The following is a 21,341-nucleotide window of genomic DNA, read 5'->3' as shown; positions in this document are numbered from 1 at the left end:
TTGTTTGCTATATGGTGGCGGGCTGTAAGTAATCGAGTTGCGACCAGCAAATCCAGTGATAAAAAGCATGAGCATCGATCTACGCAACTAGGATACCAGGATACGATGCCACGTGCCAGCCGAGTCGGCGAGTCTGACCATCAGATCCCGTGAGTGAGTTTAGTTTTACGCCGCACTCGGCAATATCCCAGCTATATGGTGGCGGTCTGTAAATAATCGAGTCTGGACCGGACACTCCAGTGATCAACAACATGAGCATCGATCTGCGTAACTGGGAACCGATGACATGTGTCAACCAAGTCAGCGAGCCTGACCACCCGATCCCGTTAGTCGCCTCTTCCGACAAGCATAGTCGCCTTTTGTGGCAAGCATGGGTTGCTGAAGGCCTATTCTACCCCGGGACCTTCACGGGTTCCATGGTTTTTAAGTCTTGAAACAAATGTATATTAGGATTTTTTCGTTGATAAGCATATATGGTATATATCGAATCAATGGTGGTAGTTTCGGTGTAAGGAGTCGGTGATACTTACGCGGTATTAAACGACGGCGGTACAGACACATTTTAAGACGACGGCGGTACAGACACGGTATAAAACGAGGGTATAAGACGACGGCGGTACAGACACGGTATAAAACGAGGGTATAAGACAACGGTGGTACAGACACGGTATAAAACGAGGGTATAAGACAACGGCGGTACAGACACGACATAAAACGAGGGTATAAGACGGCGGCGGTGCAGACACGACATAAAACGAGGGTATAAGACGACGGCGGTGCAGACACGACATAAGACGACGGCGGTACAGACACGACATAAAACGAGGGTATAAGACAACGGCGGTACAGACACGGTATAAAACGAGGGTATAAGACGGCGGCGGTGCAGACACGACATAAAACGAGGGTATAAGACGACGGCGGTGCAGACACGACATAAAACGAGGGTATAAGACGACGGCGGTACAGACACGACATAAAACGAGGGTATAAGACGACGGCGGTACAGACACGGGATAAAACGAGGGTATAAGACGACGGCGGTACAGACACGGTATAAAACGAGGGTATAAGACGACGGCGGTACAGACACGACATAAAACGAGGGTATAAGACGACGGCGGTACAGACACGACATAAAACGAGGGTATAAGACGACGGCGGTACAGACACGACATAAAACGAGGGTATAAGACGACGGCGGTACAGACACGGTATAAAACGAGGGTATAAGACAACGGCGGTACAGACACACGTTATAAGACAACGACGGTGGTACAGACACGGTGTAAGACAACGGCGGTCCAAACCACTGTATTAAAAAATAAAAATAAATAAAATCAGTTTCCGTTTCTAACAGGACATGACACCAACGTTTCATGCACTAGTCACACCAGATTACAGTAAAATGTTTTGTCTCAGTTTGTTGAGCTTGTATTCCTTGTTGACATCGCCATAATATGTGCATATTTACACGGTGTTATAATCCAGCCTTCACCTTCGATCGCCACGCCTCGCTTTCAAACCGGAAGTGACGGCGAAGTTTGAAGAAAGCCTTACAAACATGTACACATTTGTGGTATTGTGTGTGTAGATGAATTGATAAACAAGACTTCAATGCAGTTTCCAACCAAACAAGTAAGCCAGTACTACAGAAGTGTGTTATGTTACAAAGTATGGTTTTACGCCGCTTTCAGCAATATCGCGGCTTGGGAAACCAGAAACAGTCTTAAAATTCACACATTGTATACAGTACAGTACCCATTTATGTGACTGATCCTGTTACTTGAGTCACAGAAAACATTTTTCGTTCGACAATACGACTTATTTTGTATTTAGAGAATCCACTGTCCCGATCCGCAAGCAGAGCCAAACTATTTGAAATGTGTGGATGATGGTTCATCGTAGATGTACACTGATACCTTAATCACAAGTCACGGCGTTTCTTCGTGTTTGATTCAACATCAGATTTGCCTGGAATATTTCTGAAAAAGCAACAACTGGACAAGTACAGTACATCTCTGATACATGAAATCTCCAATGGTAATTCTAACACGTGGTCATCACAACCGTGTTTGAATGCAAGCAAACAGATCTCCACCGACGTTAAATTTCCGCCATGTTGGATGGTGTTAAAATTATCGAATTTGCTGGTTGTGAGACGCTTATTTCATCATAGATCTCTACCTTTTACACGCTGGTGAGCTAAATGCGCAGACATTTTAGAATCAGACGACAATCTGTCGATGTCACTATAATATTATCAAATGAAATCTATGTTCACAAAATTGAAATGTGCAAGTGAGATCACGCTGTAGACGGTCTGATTTTACGTTTTCCTGCAATGGAATCACTCAGATACCAATATGCTGATTGTTAGATTATAAATGTACATTCATGATACATTTATGTATAAACGGTCCCTGCAAGAACGAAAGTCCTGATGAAATCCTGCCCGCGGCTGTCAGTAGAAGGACCATTTTGTAACACTTGGTCACCTCTGACGATGTCATACCAAACATTGTTGTACATAATGTCTGTGTTTTTTGTAGGTGAAGGTCGAATGAATACACACACACACAATTATCATTCTGTACAGCTTAAAATTATCATGTGCAATGCATCATTATACTGTTTATATAATATATAAAGATAAAGCCAATATATATACGCACATATATTATACATATGTATAATAATATATACACAAGTATATAAAATTATAAAACCACAGGTATACATCCCTAATTCGTCCAACACAGTACACTTATCCCCTAACCGTTATTCACTGCAAATCCTCAAATGAATAAGTTACAGACGAGGTCTTAGCATACCAAGTCCAGAGTTATGTCCCCTCTTCCCCAATTGCCCGTGCGTCTTTTACAGTAGGTCCTTAGTGAAAATCTGTTTTCTTCATTTATGACAAGTTTTTTTTCTTTTCGTATAAACTGCGTGTAGAACGTGGATGTCAAGAACTGCTGTCGACTGTGAAGCTTTGTAGTCTGATGTTTGGTCGTCTAAACAATCCAGCGGCTAATGATCGCACCGTCAGGCAACTGCAGGACAGGGACGAGAAACCGGTGGGGCAGTCTTGTGATTAAAACATTCGCTGGTCATGCCGAAGATCCGGGTTTGATTTTCCACATGGATACATTGTGTGTGAAGTCCATTTCTGGTGTCCCCAGCCGTGATGTCGCTGGAATACTGCTAATGGCAGCGTAAAACTTAACTCACTCACACTATAGGGACGGTCTGTTGCAGAAAGCCTCCCTGTCAGATGACTTCATATTTCCACTGGCCCTGAAAAACTAATTGTGGTTGAATTAATTAAATATTCGAAGATCGGTCGCAATGACTTAACGACTAAGCAATATATCATGTTTTCTCATAATCGAAAATTTTGAAACACTTGTTTGCATTAACAATATTTTTCATAAGGTTGGTCTTGCCTGTTATATTTCACAAGCACTACATGCTCGTTGCAAACCATGACTGAATTTATCTCCAAGAAAGTTATGTTCCTAATATACTCGTCATCCTTTAATCGAAATGTGCATATGCATTTTGTTCAAACATATTAAGGAAAATTTTATAAATGACGTTGACCAATTATATTGTCGATGACTAATCGGTTGTAATGCACCAGTTATGAGATTTTAACCAATTACCAGCACCACCAAACTCCATTTCAGTATACTGAAAGTACTGAATAGAAAAGTTCGAATGAATTACTGTATCGTTGAATTACATTGACTCGCGCTCCATGCACCGGCCGGACATCATTTCAAGCAAACCCCATAGAGTTATGTCCCCTGGAATGCGTTTCAGGAAACTCCTGAAGTTACTTGTGATTGAGGCCAGTTTGGCAAACAAAACGTGCGACAGTTTTCGATGTACGGAGCAATGGTTTACATTCCATTATGGCAAGTGTTGTCTGTTCGAAGCCTTTCCACTCGGCGTTTCGCATATCGATTTCAGGCAAGCCGTAAGGGATAATAAATTAAGGCTCACAGTCACAAATAAGATAAACCAGGAGCCTGATCACCCGATTCCGTGAGTGTCCACTGTCGACAAGCATAGATATGTTGCTGATCAAGTCGAAATCTGGTCTTATTATCATGTGCTCATGCATACATGCAAGCATTGACGTGGAATAGCTAACACATTTGGTCGTCAAGCTAAATAACCGGGTTCGATTCCCCATAAGAGTATGCTGTTTGAATCCGCGCTATGGTATTAATGGAACAATGCGGAAGTGATATAAAGCGATATGAACCCATTGGTTGCACAGTGAACTAGGTTTGAGTGAAGAACTGTTTTCATTTTTGTAGGGGAATGTGGCATCCCTGGCGGTGTGGCAGAAACTTGGTTTTGCACTCTTCTGTACAGTTCTTGGTCTGACATTGGCCGTCTGGCATGGAGTCATTGACCTACCCCTCGTCATCCAGTCAGCAGAATGGATCCCAGTCAGGATCAGCCATGGCGCCCAAGGAACCGTTCCAGACAGTGGTGTCAACGTATCACAAACCGAAAAAGAGAAAATACAAATTTCAAGTTGCATGTCAAACTTTGCCAGTTTCAGAGCAACCTGTGACACCGTAGATCGACCAAAGATGGAGATAGATCGTGTTGAAAGCCATTCCTATCTCACAACTGACAGTCGAGTGTTGGAAGTAGGAGGATACACAGGAGTAGATGCGGCTAAACTAATCAAGAGATACAACCCGTATTATCTGGCTCTCGAACCTGTACCCCGCTATTACGCCATCTTGGAAAAACGATTCAAGAATAATCCCAAATACAAACTTTTTAAATTTGGACTGGGCAGGGAAAACAAAACCTTGCTTCTGAATATAGATTCGGATGCCACGTCACTGTTTCGAGGCAAACAAACGTCGAAGAAAACCAAGACGGAGGAAGCACATATTCATGAAATCACGGGCTTCTTTAAACATATTGGTTTGTTTGCAAACCCTATAGATCTGATCACAATCAACTGTGAGGGATGTGAATTCGAATTGCTTGAACTGATAACAGCATCAGGCATGGTAAAGTATCTGAAAAACATCCAGTTTCAGTTTCACCTTGACCTTCCAGGAATAGCCAATCAGGAGGCCCGTTACTGTAGGATCATGACATTATTGTCCAAGACACACAGACCTACTTTTCAGTATTCCTACCTATGGCAGAGCTGGAGAAGAAAGACGTTTTGATTATTATCAAAGAAATACCTACACCTGTCGAAGATGCCTCAAATTTAATTAATTCTTTCTGGCTTTGAATTGTTGGAGTAAGTTTGAATTTCCCACGCAATCGGTCATTATATAAGTTAGTACTATCCAGTTCTAAATTCATTGAGATCATTAAGCAACTTCGTGTGTTTTTTTCTTGAATTGAGGCACATTGGTGTGTTCAAATCATGCGCGTATTTTTTTAAAAATGGAAAAACATGTGATGGTGTTTTAGATTTTGTGAAAGTTTCAGGTGCTAGGGATTTCTCAAGTGGTTATTCAACAAGAGACGAAGGTCATCGGCCCATGACACATCAGTTGTACAGCAGCCATGGTACTTATTGCCTAAATTAACAGATTTGTTCTCAGTTGCATAGTATTCTGAACATACATACTCAGCCTGCTGTAAGAGGCGACTAACGGGATCGGGTGGTCAGGCTCGCTGACTTGGTTGACGCGTGTCATCGGTTCCCAATTGCGCAGATCGATGCTCATGTTGTTGATCACTGGATTGTCTGGTCCAGACTCGATTATTTACAGACCGCCGCCATATAGCTGTAATATTGCCGAGTGCGGCGTAAAACTAAACTCACTCACTCACTCACTCAGCTTTCTTATAAGGTCAGTGTTATCAATTGGCACTGAAAGATTAAATTTAGCTAATGTTGGAAATACCTGGTATTTCCTAGGAAAAACCGTCCATGTAGATCGACATACGCCTGGCATACAAACAGGAAGTAGTACTTGAGATGTTACAAACACTACAATGACATTATATCTATTACTGGACTTGTGATGGAATAAGTATATGTTCTAGAACTAGGTGCCATTGATGTATTCTAACCCGAACCTTCACGGATCCCTAAACATTGCCAGGTCCCTTTTCGAATGACACATTTCTCGGTTTTTAGCCCAATTTCCCACTTCCTTCCATTCTCGACCAACCTCCCGAAAAACGGTTTCCACATACAGTAATCTATACTATGAACTCAAGGTGAACACTAATTTTTAGTTCGTTAAAGCCGTAGTTCATTAATAGGAAATACTACTATCAAGAATGAGGACAATAGTTTATGGACACACAGCTTCTTTAATCAGTATAGGGGATTATGTCGTTTTCAAACGAGTGGTATATGAGTTGTAATTTTCTGTTATGTATCAATACACCAGTGAGTGAGTTAGGTTTTAGGTCAGCAATATTCCAACTATATGGCTGTGATCTGTACATAATCACAGGATTATATAGGTTGCTCGGAGTTGAACTGGGCTTATGTCACATCGCATTGTTTCAGCCAAATAGTGACAAGATCATGTCTGAATGTCAGAAAATGTCAGCACCAAATTCAAAAGCACGCGATTTGTTATTCACATTGCATTGTTACAACAGGCAGATTGGAACCCAGTAGAAACAAAATAAACATATTCGCCTCATCTCTCATCTACCAATCAATGAAATTTCTACATTAATATGATAAAGGACGTAAGTGGCATGGGCATAAACAGCATTTCATATTACCCGTCTGTTCGTTGCAAGCCTGTTGATATAAACAAACTTTGCTTTAGTATTCTGTGACATTAAGGATGCTTACATTAACAGTGAGTGAGTGAGTTTTTTTTACGCCGCACTCGGCAATATCCCAGCTATATGGTGGCGGTCTGTAAATAATCGAGTCTGGACCAGACAATCCAGTGATCAACAACATGAGCATCGATCTGCGCAATTGGGAACCGATGACATGTGTCAACCAAGTCAGCGAGCCTGACCACCCGATCCCGTTAGTCGCCTCTTCCGACAAGCATAGTCGCCTTTTGTGGCAAGCATGGGTTGCTGACGGCCTATTCTACCCCGGGACCTTCACGGGTCGCTTACATTAACAGCTTGTGTTGAGCATCGAAACGATTATATACAGGATATGGTGAATATATACAGGATAACTTGTATAGTTAAGATTGTAATTTGACGAATTTCGATTTGATGTGGCTTACTTGTTTATTCGTTGGAGTGAGTGAGTGAGTTTTACCCTTTTAACAATATTCCCACAATATCATGGAGGGGGACATAAAAACTGAACTCCGCTCATTGTACCCACGTCAGGAGTCGAACCCTCGTGTCTTGGGTGTGACGAGGGAGGGGTAATTGTAAAACTAGCAAAACAGGGAGAATCCTCGCTGTTTTTCTTCTTTTTCTTATAATTCGATTTTCACGAAACGTATTGTTTCTCGGCACAACTAACAAATCTGGACAGTTCATGTTTGTATACACCCTGGAAACGTTTTCTCCAATATCTTGTAATACCTGGGAACTGGTTCCTTTGTATATATCTCACTGTCACTGACTTGCGTCAGTGATTTTATATCCACCGATCTCTTATACCGAGTGAGCATGGTTTGTGCCATTTTCAGCAATATCAGCGGTGAACGCCAGAATGGGCTTCACATATAGTACCCATGTGAGGAATCCGACGAGCGAACGCTAAGTAACCCCCTATCCCGATGTCTAAGACTTTCTGTGTCTTCATATGGGTACAACTGAGTCATGATTCGGTTCTTGTCCCATTGTGTTGATGCAGGACGCACACGGGTGTTTCTTCAATGAGAAAGGCAAACAATATTTGTTTACGTACAAGGCGCTCAAGAAAACAAGTGTGTTTAACGGTGAAAAACACTTCCGTGAATGCATCAGATGCTACCTACGGCAAGGAGACACTGTCGTCCTCGTGTGACGTCATGTCAACAACTCAACCATATCAGGTTGGTGTGTCTATGAAATTATATAGTGTCAATATTCCCAGGTGTGCATTCGCATCACCATCATGTACGACCACAGCTTGGTGTAGACGGCATCTGACGTTCAAATTGTTTTATAAATAGTCATCTCATTTATTTTTGAAAAGGTCACTGCACCCTGTTTATATTCGCTCTTAATCAACCCCAAAGTATATATAAGACACACAAAAATTACAATTAACAGTTAGAAACCGTGTCATTACACAACTTGTTATGAAAGCACTCAAAACTATTCCAGCTATATGGCGGTCGTCTGTAAATAATTGTGTCCACACCAGATCATCTAGTGATCAACATCGTGAGAATTGAGATGCGATGACGTGTGAACCAAGTCAGCGAGTGTGACCAACCGATCCCATTAGTCGCCTCTTACAACAAACATGGATTACTGAAGACCAATTCTATCCGGATTCTGAGGTTCATAACAAGATTTTGACAGTATAAAGTTCACAAGGACTCTTAATTCTGAAACCTGAATTAAGAATGAAACCAAATTTGACCATGAAATCGTACTCAGGAAAGTTGTATGACCTCTCCACAGTAGCAATAATAGCCTTGAGAGGAAACTCTCTGCAGTAACCTCTTTAGCCTTGAGAGGAAACTCTCTGCAGTAACCTCTTTAGCCTTAAGAGGCAACTCTCTACAGTAATATTTTGAGCCTTGAGAGGCAAATCTCTACGGTAACCGTTTGAGCCTTGAGAGGCAACTCTCTACAGAGCATTTTTAGCCTTGTGAGGCAACTCTCTACAGTAATATTTTGAGCCTTGAAAGGCAAATCTCTACCGTAACCGTTTGAGCCTTGAGAGGCAACTCTCTAATGAGCATTTTTAGCCATGAGATGCAACTCTCTACAGTAACATTTTGAGGATTTGAAAACACTGTTCTCAAAATGAAAATCACAAGACCCCCTCAAATTCAAATTGAATAATTGACTGAGAACGACTCCTGTATTTGTTGTGATGCAGTTTATTTCACACAAGCTTATTTACATAAGATTTCAAGATAAACAAACTGAATGACAAACCAAGAAAAGATCTGCAAATCTGAAAGACTCATATTGTATATTGTATTATTAGAAAGACATATTTCAATGTAACATAATTGACAACTTTCATTCACAAAATCTTACCTCTCATACTCTGTGCAAAACATTCTTGAATCGCCACACCTATTTTGCCTGGCATTTCTCTATGATAGATGTGTATGCATGCATGCAGTCACTCCTTTCAGTTCAGATACAAATTCACAGCAACATTCCACAACCACAGATAATCACATACAGGTATTCATCAGAAAAATGCTGACTACAGGTGAAGTAATGGACACTGACTCATGGGTAGGCATTGAGAGGAAGGCTTGTCATTGAGTTGATATTTGTAAAAATCTCCAAACAACAAATTATGTGTGGAGATTTAACAAAAATTCAATAAAACTTAAATTTTTCCATATATATATGAATGAATAAAAAATTGCCAACCACAGCTATACAATCTAAACAGATGTCTTTTCCTCAAACATTTAGGGTACAGTAACATTTATTTATGAAACGAAAGACTGCCTTCTCTACCAGCTGATAATCAAAGAGTCAGTTCCTAACATGGTATTAGCTTTAGAAAAAGTACTGTTCAAAGAGTTCAATGATAAATGAAAGTGAAAAAAACATGGAGAATATCAGTCACAGAAAAATCAAAACGTCACTGAATATTAACCACAGTGTATATATTCCACATCCCAAGATCATCTCAGACAATAAAACATCTCCATAGCTGTTTTCAATTTATCTGAAACAGGCCCTATAATATTTGAACAGTTGTATCACAGCTGATCTACACAGTCTAAACTCTCAATAACAGACAAACCTCATGAACAGGAACGAACGTCTGTTATTTCATGAGTGCATCAATGCAGATCTTTTTCACAGCACAAATGGCTTGACAAAGGAACAAGAATCTGGACTGAAACATTGCATCGCGAAATGTATGCAGTTCTTATCTGTTACATTTGTCTATTATTTTTGCCCTTGCAAACTTCTATAATGCCTCTCAAAGAAGAGTAAACTATGTCAGAATATAACCGTAACATTTTCACTGACAGGTAGTTAATATGGTCAGAGAATATATATTCATATTGCATCTTATTGCTTTCAACAAATCATTGACACTGTTGACACTGACAGTCCTAACGACTGTCCTCCTGAAGCATAAGTAACACCATAATACTCCTAATTACTTACAGTGGGATAACAATTATATTGTGTTCACTTCCATGTTCCTTACAGCCTGCTCATGCTATTGATCACTTGATTCTCTGGACCATCTACTGGGGTTTGTTTGACTCAGTATAGCAGTGTAACGAATAATACTAAGCTTATGTCAACTTAGACGATAATTTAGTGCAATGATTATGTTCAGTCACCACTCCTGCATCAATGCATACTTAGCCTCCCCTCAAAAAGTCAAACAACAAATCATTTGTGATGAACCAAATATACTGAACAGCAAAAGAAATGCAAGTTTTAAAAAAAAATGAAATCATATAAAAGTAAGTGTTCATGTTTATGGAACAATGTTCATGGTAAAGTGATAACAAAAAAAACAAACTTGTGTTTACTTTGCTGTTCAGTAGGTGATAAAAAATAAATAAACTACTGTGATAGAACTGACTTAGAGAGGGTGTGAATGTTTTCCCTTATAATAACAGCTAAGTCACATGCAGGCTCTAAATCTGCAGTAGACACATGGCAAGAAACAAAAGCAATAATAGCAAAACAAACACCCACTAACCTAATAGGACTACACATATACCTCTACTACCACCCTTCTACTCTAACACATAAAACGACAATTACCAGCACACAATTATCAGCACACAATTACCAGCAAACATTATACATTTGATCATATTATTGTTTTCTAGCATTGCCATAAATGAAAACATTCAGGAAACTGGACAAAAGAAAACTAAATATGAAAAATAAGGAATAAATTATTATATAGCACTTTATAATTTTGTCGTATTGGCACGCTAAAGGGGATTTTATGATCCTTTGACATCACAGACATGGATAAAAATACAATCCATAATTCATATGAGAGTCATGATTATCGTGGGTTTGGATAAGGCTAAGTGAGTGAGTGATGTAGAAAGTCTTTGACAGTTTTTGTAACACTCTACCAGAAATTGGCTTCACACATGATATCTAAGTTGGGAAACGAACCCAGACCTTTGATATGACTAGCAAACTGTTTAACCACCAGGCTACCCAAGAATATTGTGCTGCAGTATCAAGGTACATACACTGATAGGTAGGTATGGTGATAGGATCATGATGGATCTGTGGAATTCAGCCGATATGTCATAGGAAGTCTCACTTTGCTGATATGTGACAATAAAATATATTCCTAATTCACAGAGTTCACACAACACTCCTAATAATAATGATAATAATCATACATACCCCTCATACCCCAATCTACAAAGGTAGACTGTCCCATAATGATTGACCAGGTAGACTGTCCCATAATGATTTACCAGGTAGACTGTCCCATAATGATTTACCAGGGAGACTGTCCCATAATGATTGACCAGGTAGACTGTCCCATAATGATTGACCAGGTAGACTGTCCCATGATTGACCAAGTAGACTGTCCCATAATGATTTACCAGGTAGACTGTCCCATAATGATTGACCAGGTAGACTGTCCCATAATGATTGACCAGGGAGACTGTCCCATAATGATTGACCAGGTAGACTGTCCCATAATGATTGACCAGGTAGACTGTCCCATAATGATTGACCAGGTAGACTGATCCATAATGATTTACCAGGGAGACTGTCCCATAATGATTGACCAGGTAGACTGTCCCATAATGATTGACCAGGTAGACTGTCCCATAATGATTGACCAGGTAGACTGTCCCATAATGATTGACCAAGTAGACTGTCCCATAATGATTGACCTATCAGATGAAGAGCTATGCCATTCCCCAGTCATCTTCCCTTGGCTTCAAAAGGAGATATGGAACTCCTCATACATTCCACTATTCCCGAGATACATGTGGAGAGTTATATAATCCTACCACAAAGCTGATTCTTGTGAATAATGATAAGGACCAAAGTTTCGTGTATCGGAGGATGAACTTGTGTAAGTAAACATGGATTTGTCAACACGATGTAGAGGTAATGCCCAGGCAACTCTCCATTCCTTACAAACCATGGGGCTAAGGCTCCGGAGGCACATTATTTGTAAAGAATGGAGAGTTACAAGGATATTACCCTACTTAAATTCCATTCAAAGTATTGGGAACATTATATCCAAATTACATGTCAAAATAAAGTCTTTAATTTAAAACTGGTACACACTGATCCATTCCTGAAAAGTAATGGAGCGAGCAGACAATGGAATGATGTCACAAACGCAATTCAATTCCAATAACTGATCACAGTGAGCGAAGGTTGGGCAGTTGGCTTATCAACGGAGCATACGATACTGATTACATGAGTCGAGTTTGTGGGTTGGCTTCTCCATGGTAACATATGGTAGTCATGGCCCTAGTTCCTATCAGGGAGCCTATATAGAGGTTGTAGAGTATCCCTGTTCCTATGTCGGATGGGTTAAGTGTTTGCTCAACATGATGAAAACCTGGGTTTGATTCTCCACATGCGTACAATGTGTGAAGCAGATTTCTTGTGCCCACTACCGTGATATTGATGGAATATTGCATAAGTCATGTAAAACAACTCACTCACTCCTATGTAGGACAAGGTGTCTACAAACTCTAGTTACACTGTACATAACTACACTGAAATAAGGTTTCGGCCATAATCACTAAAATGCCAAGGTCTATCTAATCCATATCAATGATGGCAGTCTCGTCCATTCCCTTCTTATTAATATTCTTAATTTTGGCTAAATTTGACTCTATTTGCCAGCTGCTGAAGAGCTGATACAAATCCACCTAGGGTCCATAAGGGTAGTAACAGTACTGTAAGTCCCCATGGTCCCTAGCTATATAGTATGGTGATCAAGCCTTTAGTTGCTGGTTATTTACAGTTGTTTCTGTTTCGTTGTCTGTGGTGATTTATTTTTATGATTGCATGCTAGTTTTAAATTAAGAGCTGTGATACTCAATTATTTTTCCTGTCCTTTGATGAGAAGTTTTTACACTCTAAATTTATTGATTTTGATATTTATACAAATTATGGCAGACATATTGCTGAATAATTTCTAAATATTAACCCATTCACTATTGTTAAGATTCAAGAGTTAGTTTAATAGTCACTGAAGTAAAATACAGGAGAAATATTGTGTCACCTTTTCACTCTACCTGTCCATTATAAATGCTGAATAAAAACATTATCCCCTTCCAATTTTGTGATAGAGTTGGGGTAACACTTCACATTAACAAAATACAGCCTATGAAACTCCGGTATCACCTTAGCAAGGGAGTAAGATGGGCCTTAAGCCAGTTTTAGCAACACTCCACCAAGAATTGGCTTCACACATTGTACCCACATTGGGAATAGCTAACCAGACGTTTGGCATGACAAGCAGACTCTTTAAACACCAGGCTACCCTACCATACTCTCTTCATTATCAAGTTATATGAAAAAAGACTTTACTTCTTCTAACCTTCAGATTGAACTTGAGGTAACACAGCTTTCAGAAGAACCATATCACCTTTTCACTATAAAACCATAATTTTACAAGAAGAAAAATGACTTTGCCATAAATATCACACCAAATAGTTAACAAGCTGTAGCAAATTTCCTCTAATAATATATTGATAGATTTTTCTCCTATTTTGTTGACAGACACACTTTCCAAAAGTGAAGCTCTTGAACTCTTGTGTCTACTTTCCCCTTCTCCTTCAAGACATTCCATAATACAATTGAACAAAAAAAGAAGTGTTTCCCCCAAAAATATTCCCTGCTCATACTTCTCACATTCTGACAATAGCCTGTGATTCAACAAACAAAACATAATGTCCCAAACTTGATCAAAACTATGAAATAAATCTCAGAAATCTAAGCTTTTATCAGTTCTGTTGCTACACACTGACCCCATGTTTTCAATATAAAATCAATCAGACAACCCGCATGACACATTTCTGTCAATGTTGAAATAAAGGATGTCTAAAAAATTTAAACAAGGGTTTCCAGCATTTTCGTCTTTCACAAAAGATGGTGAACCCACTCATGGAAACACAAGAGATCAGTTTTACATAAAAACAATGACATGTTGGACACACACACACAAGGCAATTCAAGTATTGTAATGAACGAATAACTCCCAAGTTAAGAATAATCACACACAACAATTTGAGCATTTTATGATTAAATTGTAATTACAATTCAAAGAATGACTGAGATATATACATCAAATTTCCAACACCTTGCATTGATATTTGTCATGAAAGGATGAAAGCTGACAGTGGTATTATGAAGTTGTCTCCACCTTCATCAGAGTCATCTCACATGACCTTTGTCTTTCATTATACTACATACGTCTTAACAAAACATGACATTAGTCATCCAAAGTTAAAAAGAAAAAAACATCACAAAAATGAAACCTGACACCTTAGTTTCGATTTTTTTATAATCATTATCACTGTTTCGATTTGATATATTAATACCATTTTAAATTTTTTCCACAAAGCCAAATAGTAAACTTGAGCAGTTTCGAGTGCTGAAATAAGTGAGACCTGATTGGTTGACGCCAGACTAATTATCCAATGAGAATTGTTGTTAGCTGACATGGATGGCATGATAAAGAAGCTGAGAGCTGATGTTTTCACTTGTATGAACAATCAAATAAACAAATATCGAACTGAGTGTCCAATAACAAAAACTGAATCAAATGAAAGTCTGGTTGAACTGTTGCAGACCTAATCGATATCAAAATGTTCGAAGATGAAACACTGACACGTTTGTGTTGAATGACATTAAGGTTCTGATGGATTATCCTGTTTTGTTTAAAAAAAAAATGAAAACATTTGTCAAAGATTTGATGAGTCATTTATCATCACTAAAGATGAATTTAAAATGTCCATGAAAAACTGTAAAGTAAGATTTTGTTGATGATAGTAATCATACTAGCACCTTCATAAGTCGCACTTAACTCGATTCATCGATGTGATAAAACCAATCGGTTGTTGGTATTATATAAATATAAATTGCAGTAGTGAAACAAGAGGAAAACCAGCCATTGCTGTTCCCCTAAAACAGACTTACAACATGTGTTTGGTAGGAGATGATTTGCTTCTTTGACATCAGTGTTTTTGTTACTGACAGTCCAAAATGTAACGGGTCCTGATTAACGGACTCAAATTTTACAGACATGTATTGGCAAACAAGGATAAGTTGAGCACCAACCTGACAACTGACCCATATTAGCATGCATGAGTGCTGCCCACTGGTGCTTGCAATGGTGAGCAAAGGGGCCGATGGTTGTCCGCGATCAAGTTTAGTTGAATGGGTAAAGCGCATGGCCTGTGATGCGAGAGTCTTACGCAAAGGTGTGTGCAGCTACATGGGGAATCAATTACATCATCGTGCACTGCACTGCACATGCACAAGCTTACATCAGCTCTTCCTTTTAACAAATCAAATGAGTTTGCTCATTGCTGTTCACTGCCAACTTATCCTTGTCTGCCAGTACTTGTAAATCTCTAATCTAGATCCTGTCTGGGCAACCAGTTGCCATATTAATAAGTTGGCAAATGCATAAAAAATCCTCCACATTCTCTCCAGTTGCTTAACTCAAATAACATTCGGTATTAAGACCCAAAGGTGAACAATAGGATATATTAAAACTTCACTACTCCCTCAATTGATAAGTACCAAGACCTGACTCCTTGGTAGCACAATTTAAATGCTCAATAAAAAAAAAAATAGATCTCCAGTTGGCACTGGGAAAATATTGGGTCACTGGTAACCTTGGAAACACTGGTAGCACTGGTAACCAGATTTCATAACAATTCTTGCTTTAGTGGACACTTACAATAAAATCTGGCATAGTAATACAACATTTCATCTATTATGGAAACTGAAATTGCATATTATCACCTACAGTGCTTTCCGCTGTCATAATGAGACATTCACATATTTCTCACTGAGAAACATTTTCATATTCCTTGTTTTCCTGTTTCTTCTTCTGTAAGGGATTGTTATTCCACACTTGCTAGTGAATCGGAAGTCTTTTACTTCCATATGATGAAATATATCTAAATTCTAAACAAAATTTTCTGACACGTCTTCCATATTGAATCTTGAACTTTCTTTTCATCTGATTCCTTTGGCAACCTTGCCACATTCCTTGTTTTGTTCTCTCATAAGTTATGCTTCTTTCCATTTGCAAAGATAAACATTCTCACATTCCTTGTAGCACACCACATTTCTAGAATATTTTCCTCATTGGATCAGCAATAGTATGTCAATAGTATAGCCACAGGAAGAATAGTCCCATATTTTATTGTCCTTGTAGACAAACTCATGTTCCAAGATGTAATATATTCTCACATTACCCAATGAGATAATTGGTCACTTCTATACGAGATATACTCATGTGCTCAACTGTAATAGATTCTCACATTACCTAATGAGATAACTGGTCACTTGTATATGAGATATACGAGACATACTCGAAAGAGAAATTCATTATTAGCTGTGTTGTGTCTCTTGTACAGGATACACAGTTCAAGTAAGACACAAAAACTCTCTCTCGAGCAACTTTTGATATCACACATTTGCACAAGTCAAGGTTGAACTTTCTTGACAAGTGCTATTAACTTTCAACTCAAAATACACCACTGAGAGGTCCCATTTATCATCTGACATCATTCTGTTTTGAAACAGTAATAAGTATTGGCTTGAAAGTATGAAAATACTGCTAACCAGCTTCAGTTGCAGAGAAATTGCTGATGTCATTCAATTATGATGATGTCATTCAATTATGATGTCATGCTGACTTGATGACCCCACACTGTTCAAAGCATTGTGATGCAGTTATATTGCTGCAGTAACTCGGCGACTGATTGCAAGTAATTACACTGATTCACCTTCCAAGGGAATGCTAGCTTTATCTATTTGCAGCTGCATAATTCGCTGGTTGAGTTCACTTCATTCTCAAACCAATATGGCAGTTGATAAAAAACTGGGTCTGACAGATGAACAAGAACTTTTGAACTGGATCAGATGGAAAATGATCAAAAGCAGTAACATCCCATCATCCTCAGCTTGTTTCACATTGTCAACATAGTCATCTACAAAATAGATCTATCAGATGATGATCAAGACTCTTCTGTTATGACATTCATTAGGGCAAGGCATGTAAGTGCTAAATGCACAGCCATTTTGGAAGAAAGCGTACACACTTGGGGCAGTTGAAAGCCTTGGATAAATGATTAATTCTAAGCAATTCAATTTCTCGTATTGCACCCTAAATGAAGGATATTTCCCATGGACCATCAAGCACATGTCTTTCATTTACTGATATGACACTGCTTAAAGGGGAAGACACAATTTTCAGCTTTAAACTATACATGTCTTAAGGTAATGACAGGTTCTCATTTCTAATTCTTTGTTATTGCAAGAAAATATATATACTTTTGCAGTGAAATCTTCTGGCACAAATAGAAAACAGCTTGGTCAATGTCTTCAAATAATGTGTGAATATTTTTTTGTTTTGCACTGGGATTCCTACTGATCCTGTTCCTCTGTCATGATGTCTTATAGTACAACCGTCACCTGAAATATTGCATCAGTCATGACCTCTGTCAGTAGAAGCTTCAGCTGAAATATTGCATCAGTCATGACCTCTGTCAGAAGAACCTTCAGCTGAAACATTGAGCTCTTCATAACCTCTTATAGCAGAACTTTCAGCTGAAAAACTGAAATCGTCATGGTCTCTTATTGTAGAACCTTCAGCTAAATCATTGAGTCCATCATGACGCCTTGTCGTACAACTGTTAGCTGACACACTGAGCTTTTCTTCATGACCTCCATCAGTAGAACCTTCAGTTGATACACTCAGTCATGACAATTTATATTAGAGTCTTCATCAGGAAGAGTTTCACAAGAGATGAAATCACAAAATGCTTATGTTTGAGATCAGCAGTTGCAGAAGATCAGAGAGTAAGTATAGTCAGACGAGTCTGGAATGAGAAGAACCAAAATGTGTTAAGCAGTATAACTAATGTAAAATGTGCTTTAAAAGCTACATATTTTATCAAAAATGTATTTCTTTTAGTGGTAACTACTTGTCAGCAATTATGTCCCTTTAACTATGCAGCATGTGTTAATAGGTACTCATCTGCATTTGGGTTTGTTCCATGCAACCTTTGTTCAACTATAAAGGTCTGAGTGTTAAACCATGCTTTTATTGTTTATTCAGACCATCCAACCAAAAGGACCATCAGAAACCCTGGTGGTGGCCTGGGAAGCAATGACCACACATATAAAACAACTGACAAGAGTTATTAAGTTGTAAAGCTCTCACACTCACATATACATGGAATGGAAATTATAACCAATGAATTACTGTTGAGGATCTTGACAGGTTATTGACAGTCATGGCTGTTTTATTGTCATTATTTATGGTAATATTGCAGCCATATCACAGCAACCAGTGATTAACACCTGGATTTTTTAATGCCAGTAAGCAATGTTCCAGTTGTATCATTGCAACCTGTAATTAACACCTGGATTTTTTAATGCCAGTAAGCAATGTTCCAGTTGTATCATTGCAACCTGTAATTAACACCTGGATTTTTTAATGCCAGTAAGCAATGTTCCAGTCATATCATTGCAACCTGTAATTAACACCTGGATTTTTTAATGCCAGTAAACAATGTTCCAGTCATATCATTGCAACCTGTAATTAACACCTGGATTGCGTTTTGCAAGTCAGCAATATCCCATACATATCATAGCAACCTGTACTTAACACCTGGATTTTTCCATGCCAGTCAGCTATGTTCCAGCTTCATTGTGGCAACCTGTAATCAACCACTGGTATTCATTTACACCAGTCAGCAATAGTTCAGAACCGTAATCATGATCTCATGTTACAAGATGGCCTGTGTGAAAAATGCTGATTATAGGCATTTCCTTCATATGCACTGGTTTACTTACACATGACACTGAATAAAACAATGCATGTTGTATTGAAAACAGGCTATCATGAATACATATCATATCAATAACATTTTTTAGGACTTATGTCTTATGCACATTGTGCAAACTGGTTGATAGAAAACAATCAGTCTATAAATGCACTGTGACCAAAATGAAGTCAGAACAGGTTCTGCATGGCGGAGTGAGTGAGTGAGTGAGTGAGTGAGTGAGTGAGTGAGTGAGTGAGTGAGTGAGTGAGTAAGTGAGTCAGAATCAAAGCTGCTGTTGCCACTCTCAGAATCATGTTGGAATAAATAACTGCGTGTGAAAATGTTCAGCGGTGGTGGTTAGCAAACTACAACACATCAGGGTGATCTGTACCAGAGTCCACACCAAGCAAACCAGTGACTGACAGTATGAGCAATGGCACATGTCACTGTGATCATCTAATCCCCATTTGGCTCTGACTGTACGAGGGTAGTATGGATTTTTGTAGTGAACATAGTCCACGTGACCGAAAAAAATAGACAGTAAACTTCAAAATGGCATGGGAATCAAAATTGAAATGGATACCTTTACTCCTGGAATTGATATTAGATTATAACACTGAAATGACTTTGGAATTGGGCATCAGAATAATAGGAAATTTAACTTCAAAATGATCAGAATAAACTAAAAAATTGGGATACAAATTTGAAAGGGGAATTTAAACTTTATTATGATGTGGATATAACCTTTTACATGAATGTACCCTGAACTCTAGAAATGAAATTTGGAATGAACTTCAAAATTACAAGCAAAGTCAATCCTGAAATGATGCTAGACATGAAATGTTGACTGACAGAAAAACTGAAAACTGATCATTGAACTGACATGAGAATAAGACCTTTGAAAGGAAATGTGAATATGGCCTTCAAAAACAAATGGGAACATGATCCTTGAAATGATAAGGGAATATTTGGAAGGAAAATTATCTTCTACATAAACTAGAAGCATCTGATCCTGAGAAACACTAAACAACCAATATTCACTGGTGCAAATAAAACACAACTGCACAATGTATTAATCAACCAGGTGTTACACAAAGTTGTGACATTCTAATGACTGAAAGATTCACAAGCTGCAAACTTACAAATAAATATGTTCAGTAAGCCAGAAAGCAAGAACTACACCATCTGAAACAAAGGGTAGGGAGTGGGGGTTAGGCAAAAATGCTGGTGAAATGGATCAACATGAACAAAACAAAAAAGCAAGCAAAGCAAAAATAACGGAATAAATGTTACAGAACATCTCAAATTGAAAACATAAGCAAACTTCATAAAGCTTAAATCACAGACAGGTGTTCAGTGCTTTTTAATGCTTTCTTGAACAGTCCAGCCATAATGGTTACTTGTCAAGAAGTGTCCAGACAAGACAGATTAGACACTGACCATATGAAAAATGATCCTAAACATCAATTACTTTTCCAATCAGCTGTGATCACCAAATCCACATGGACATCAACTCATTGACGAGCATGATGTTTTTCTACCATGCACAAAAATTGTTTTACATTTATGCTCTTAAACATATCTTATAAAAGGGCATTATGCAAATGCTTCAGGAGTGAATAAGCAAGCTGTGAGGTAAGGCTGTAGTGGTGAACATAGGAATATGTGAACCCAGTAGAATATATTGAACTTCAATTACTATGAAACATCATCGTTTTACAATAACATCAAATCTCGTTTGAACATAAATATGTGTATAATTTATAAACTTAAACTCACAAATTCTTGACTAACATTTTATGTTGTTCAAGTATCAATTTTGGAGTCAATCAGATTCTGGGGTTTAAATAACAATAACAAAGTCTTCAGAAAGTATTCATAGAATGTATTTGTTTTTAATCATTACACATCCAATTGTTTGTGTAATAAAAATTCAGAATTTCAGTAAATGTTTGTTGTTTAACATAGCAATACTCCAGCTATATGACAGCAGCCTTTAAATAAACAAGTATGGACCAGGCAATCCACTGATCAACAGCATGAGCATCAATCTACACAATTAGGATATGACATGTCAACAAAGTAAGTGCATCTGACTATCCGTGTCAAGAATCTCAGTAAACAAAATGCTGCTATTATGTGAAAGTAAAGACAATAAAACAAATAGTCAACCACTGAAGTTTACAATAAATATCATAAGCTGTTTTACACATGCTT

General features: G+C 38.4%; 1 protein-coding gene and 1 pseudogene across 2 annotated transcripts in view; one reads left to right on the top strand and one right to left on the bottom strand.

Annotated features, from left to right (window-relative positions):
• The first annotated feature begins 3,005 nt into the window (after positions 1-3,005).
• On the top strand, positions 3,006-5,191 carry LOC137271754 (uncharacterized; annotated as a pseudogene).
• A 3,777-nt stretch (positions 5,192-8,968) lies between these two features.
• LOC137273623 (ATP-binding cassette sub-family A member 2-like) overlaps positions 8,969-21,341 on the bottom strand; it is a 90,864-nt gene continuing 78,491 nt past the window's right edge. The window contains exons 47-48 of one of the 2 annotated variants that reach the window (XM_067806381.1): positions 20,267-20,309; positions 18,114-18,173 (exon numbers count right to left, since the gene is read on the bottom strand). In XM_067806381.1, coding sequence (XP_067662482.1) covers positions 20,301-20,309 — 9 coding nt within the window. In that variant the 3' untranslated portion in view covers positions 18,114-18,173; positions 20,267-20,300. Of the gene's footprint in view, positions 18,174-20,266; positions 20,310-21,341 lie in introns of both variants that reach the window. The other variant, XM_067806380.1, reaches the window with a different exon arrangement.

Source organism: Haliotis asinina, chromosome 2 (genome assembly GCF_037392515.1).
Source record: "Haliotis asinina isolate JCU_RB_2024 chromosome 2, JCU_Hal_asi_v2, whole genome shotgun sequence".
Taxonomy (NCBI): Eukaryota; Metazoa; Mollusca; class Gastropoda; order Lepetellida; family Haliotidae; genus Haliotis; species Haliotis asinina.
The sequence above is the reverse complement of the archived record's forward strand: the minus strand, read 5'-3'. Positions and strand labels throughout refer to the sequence as shown.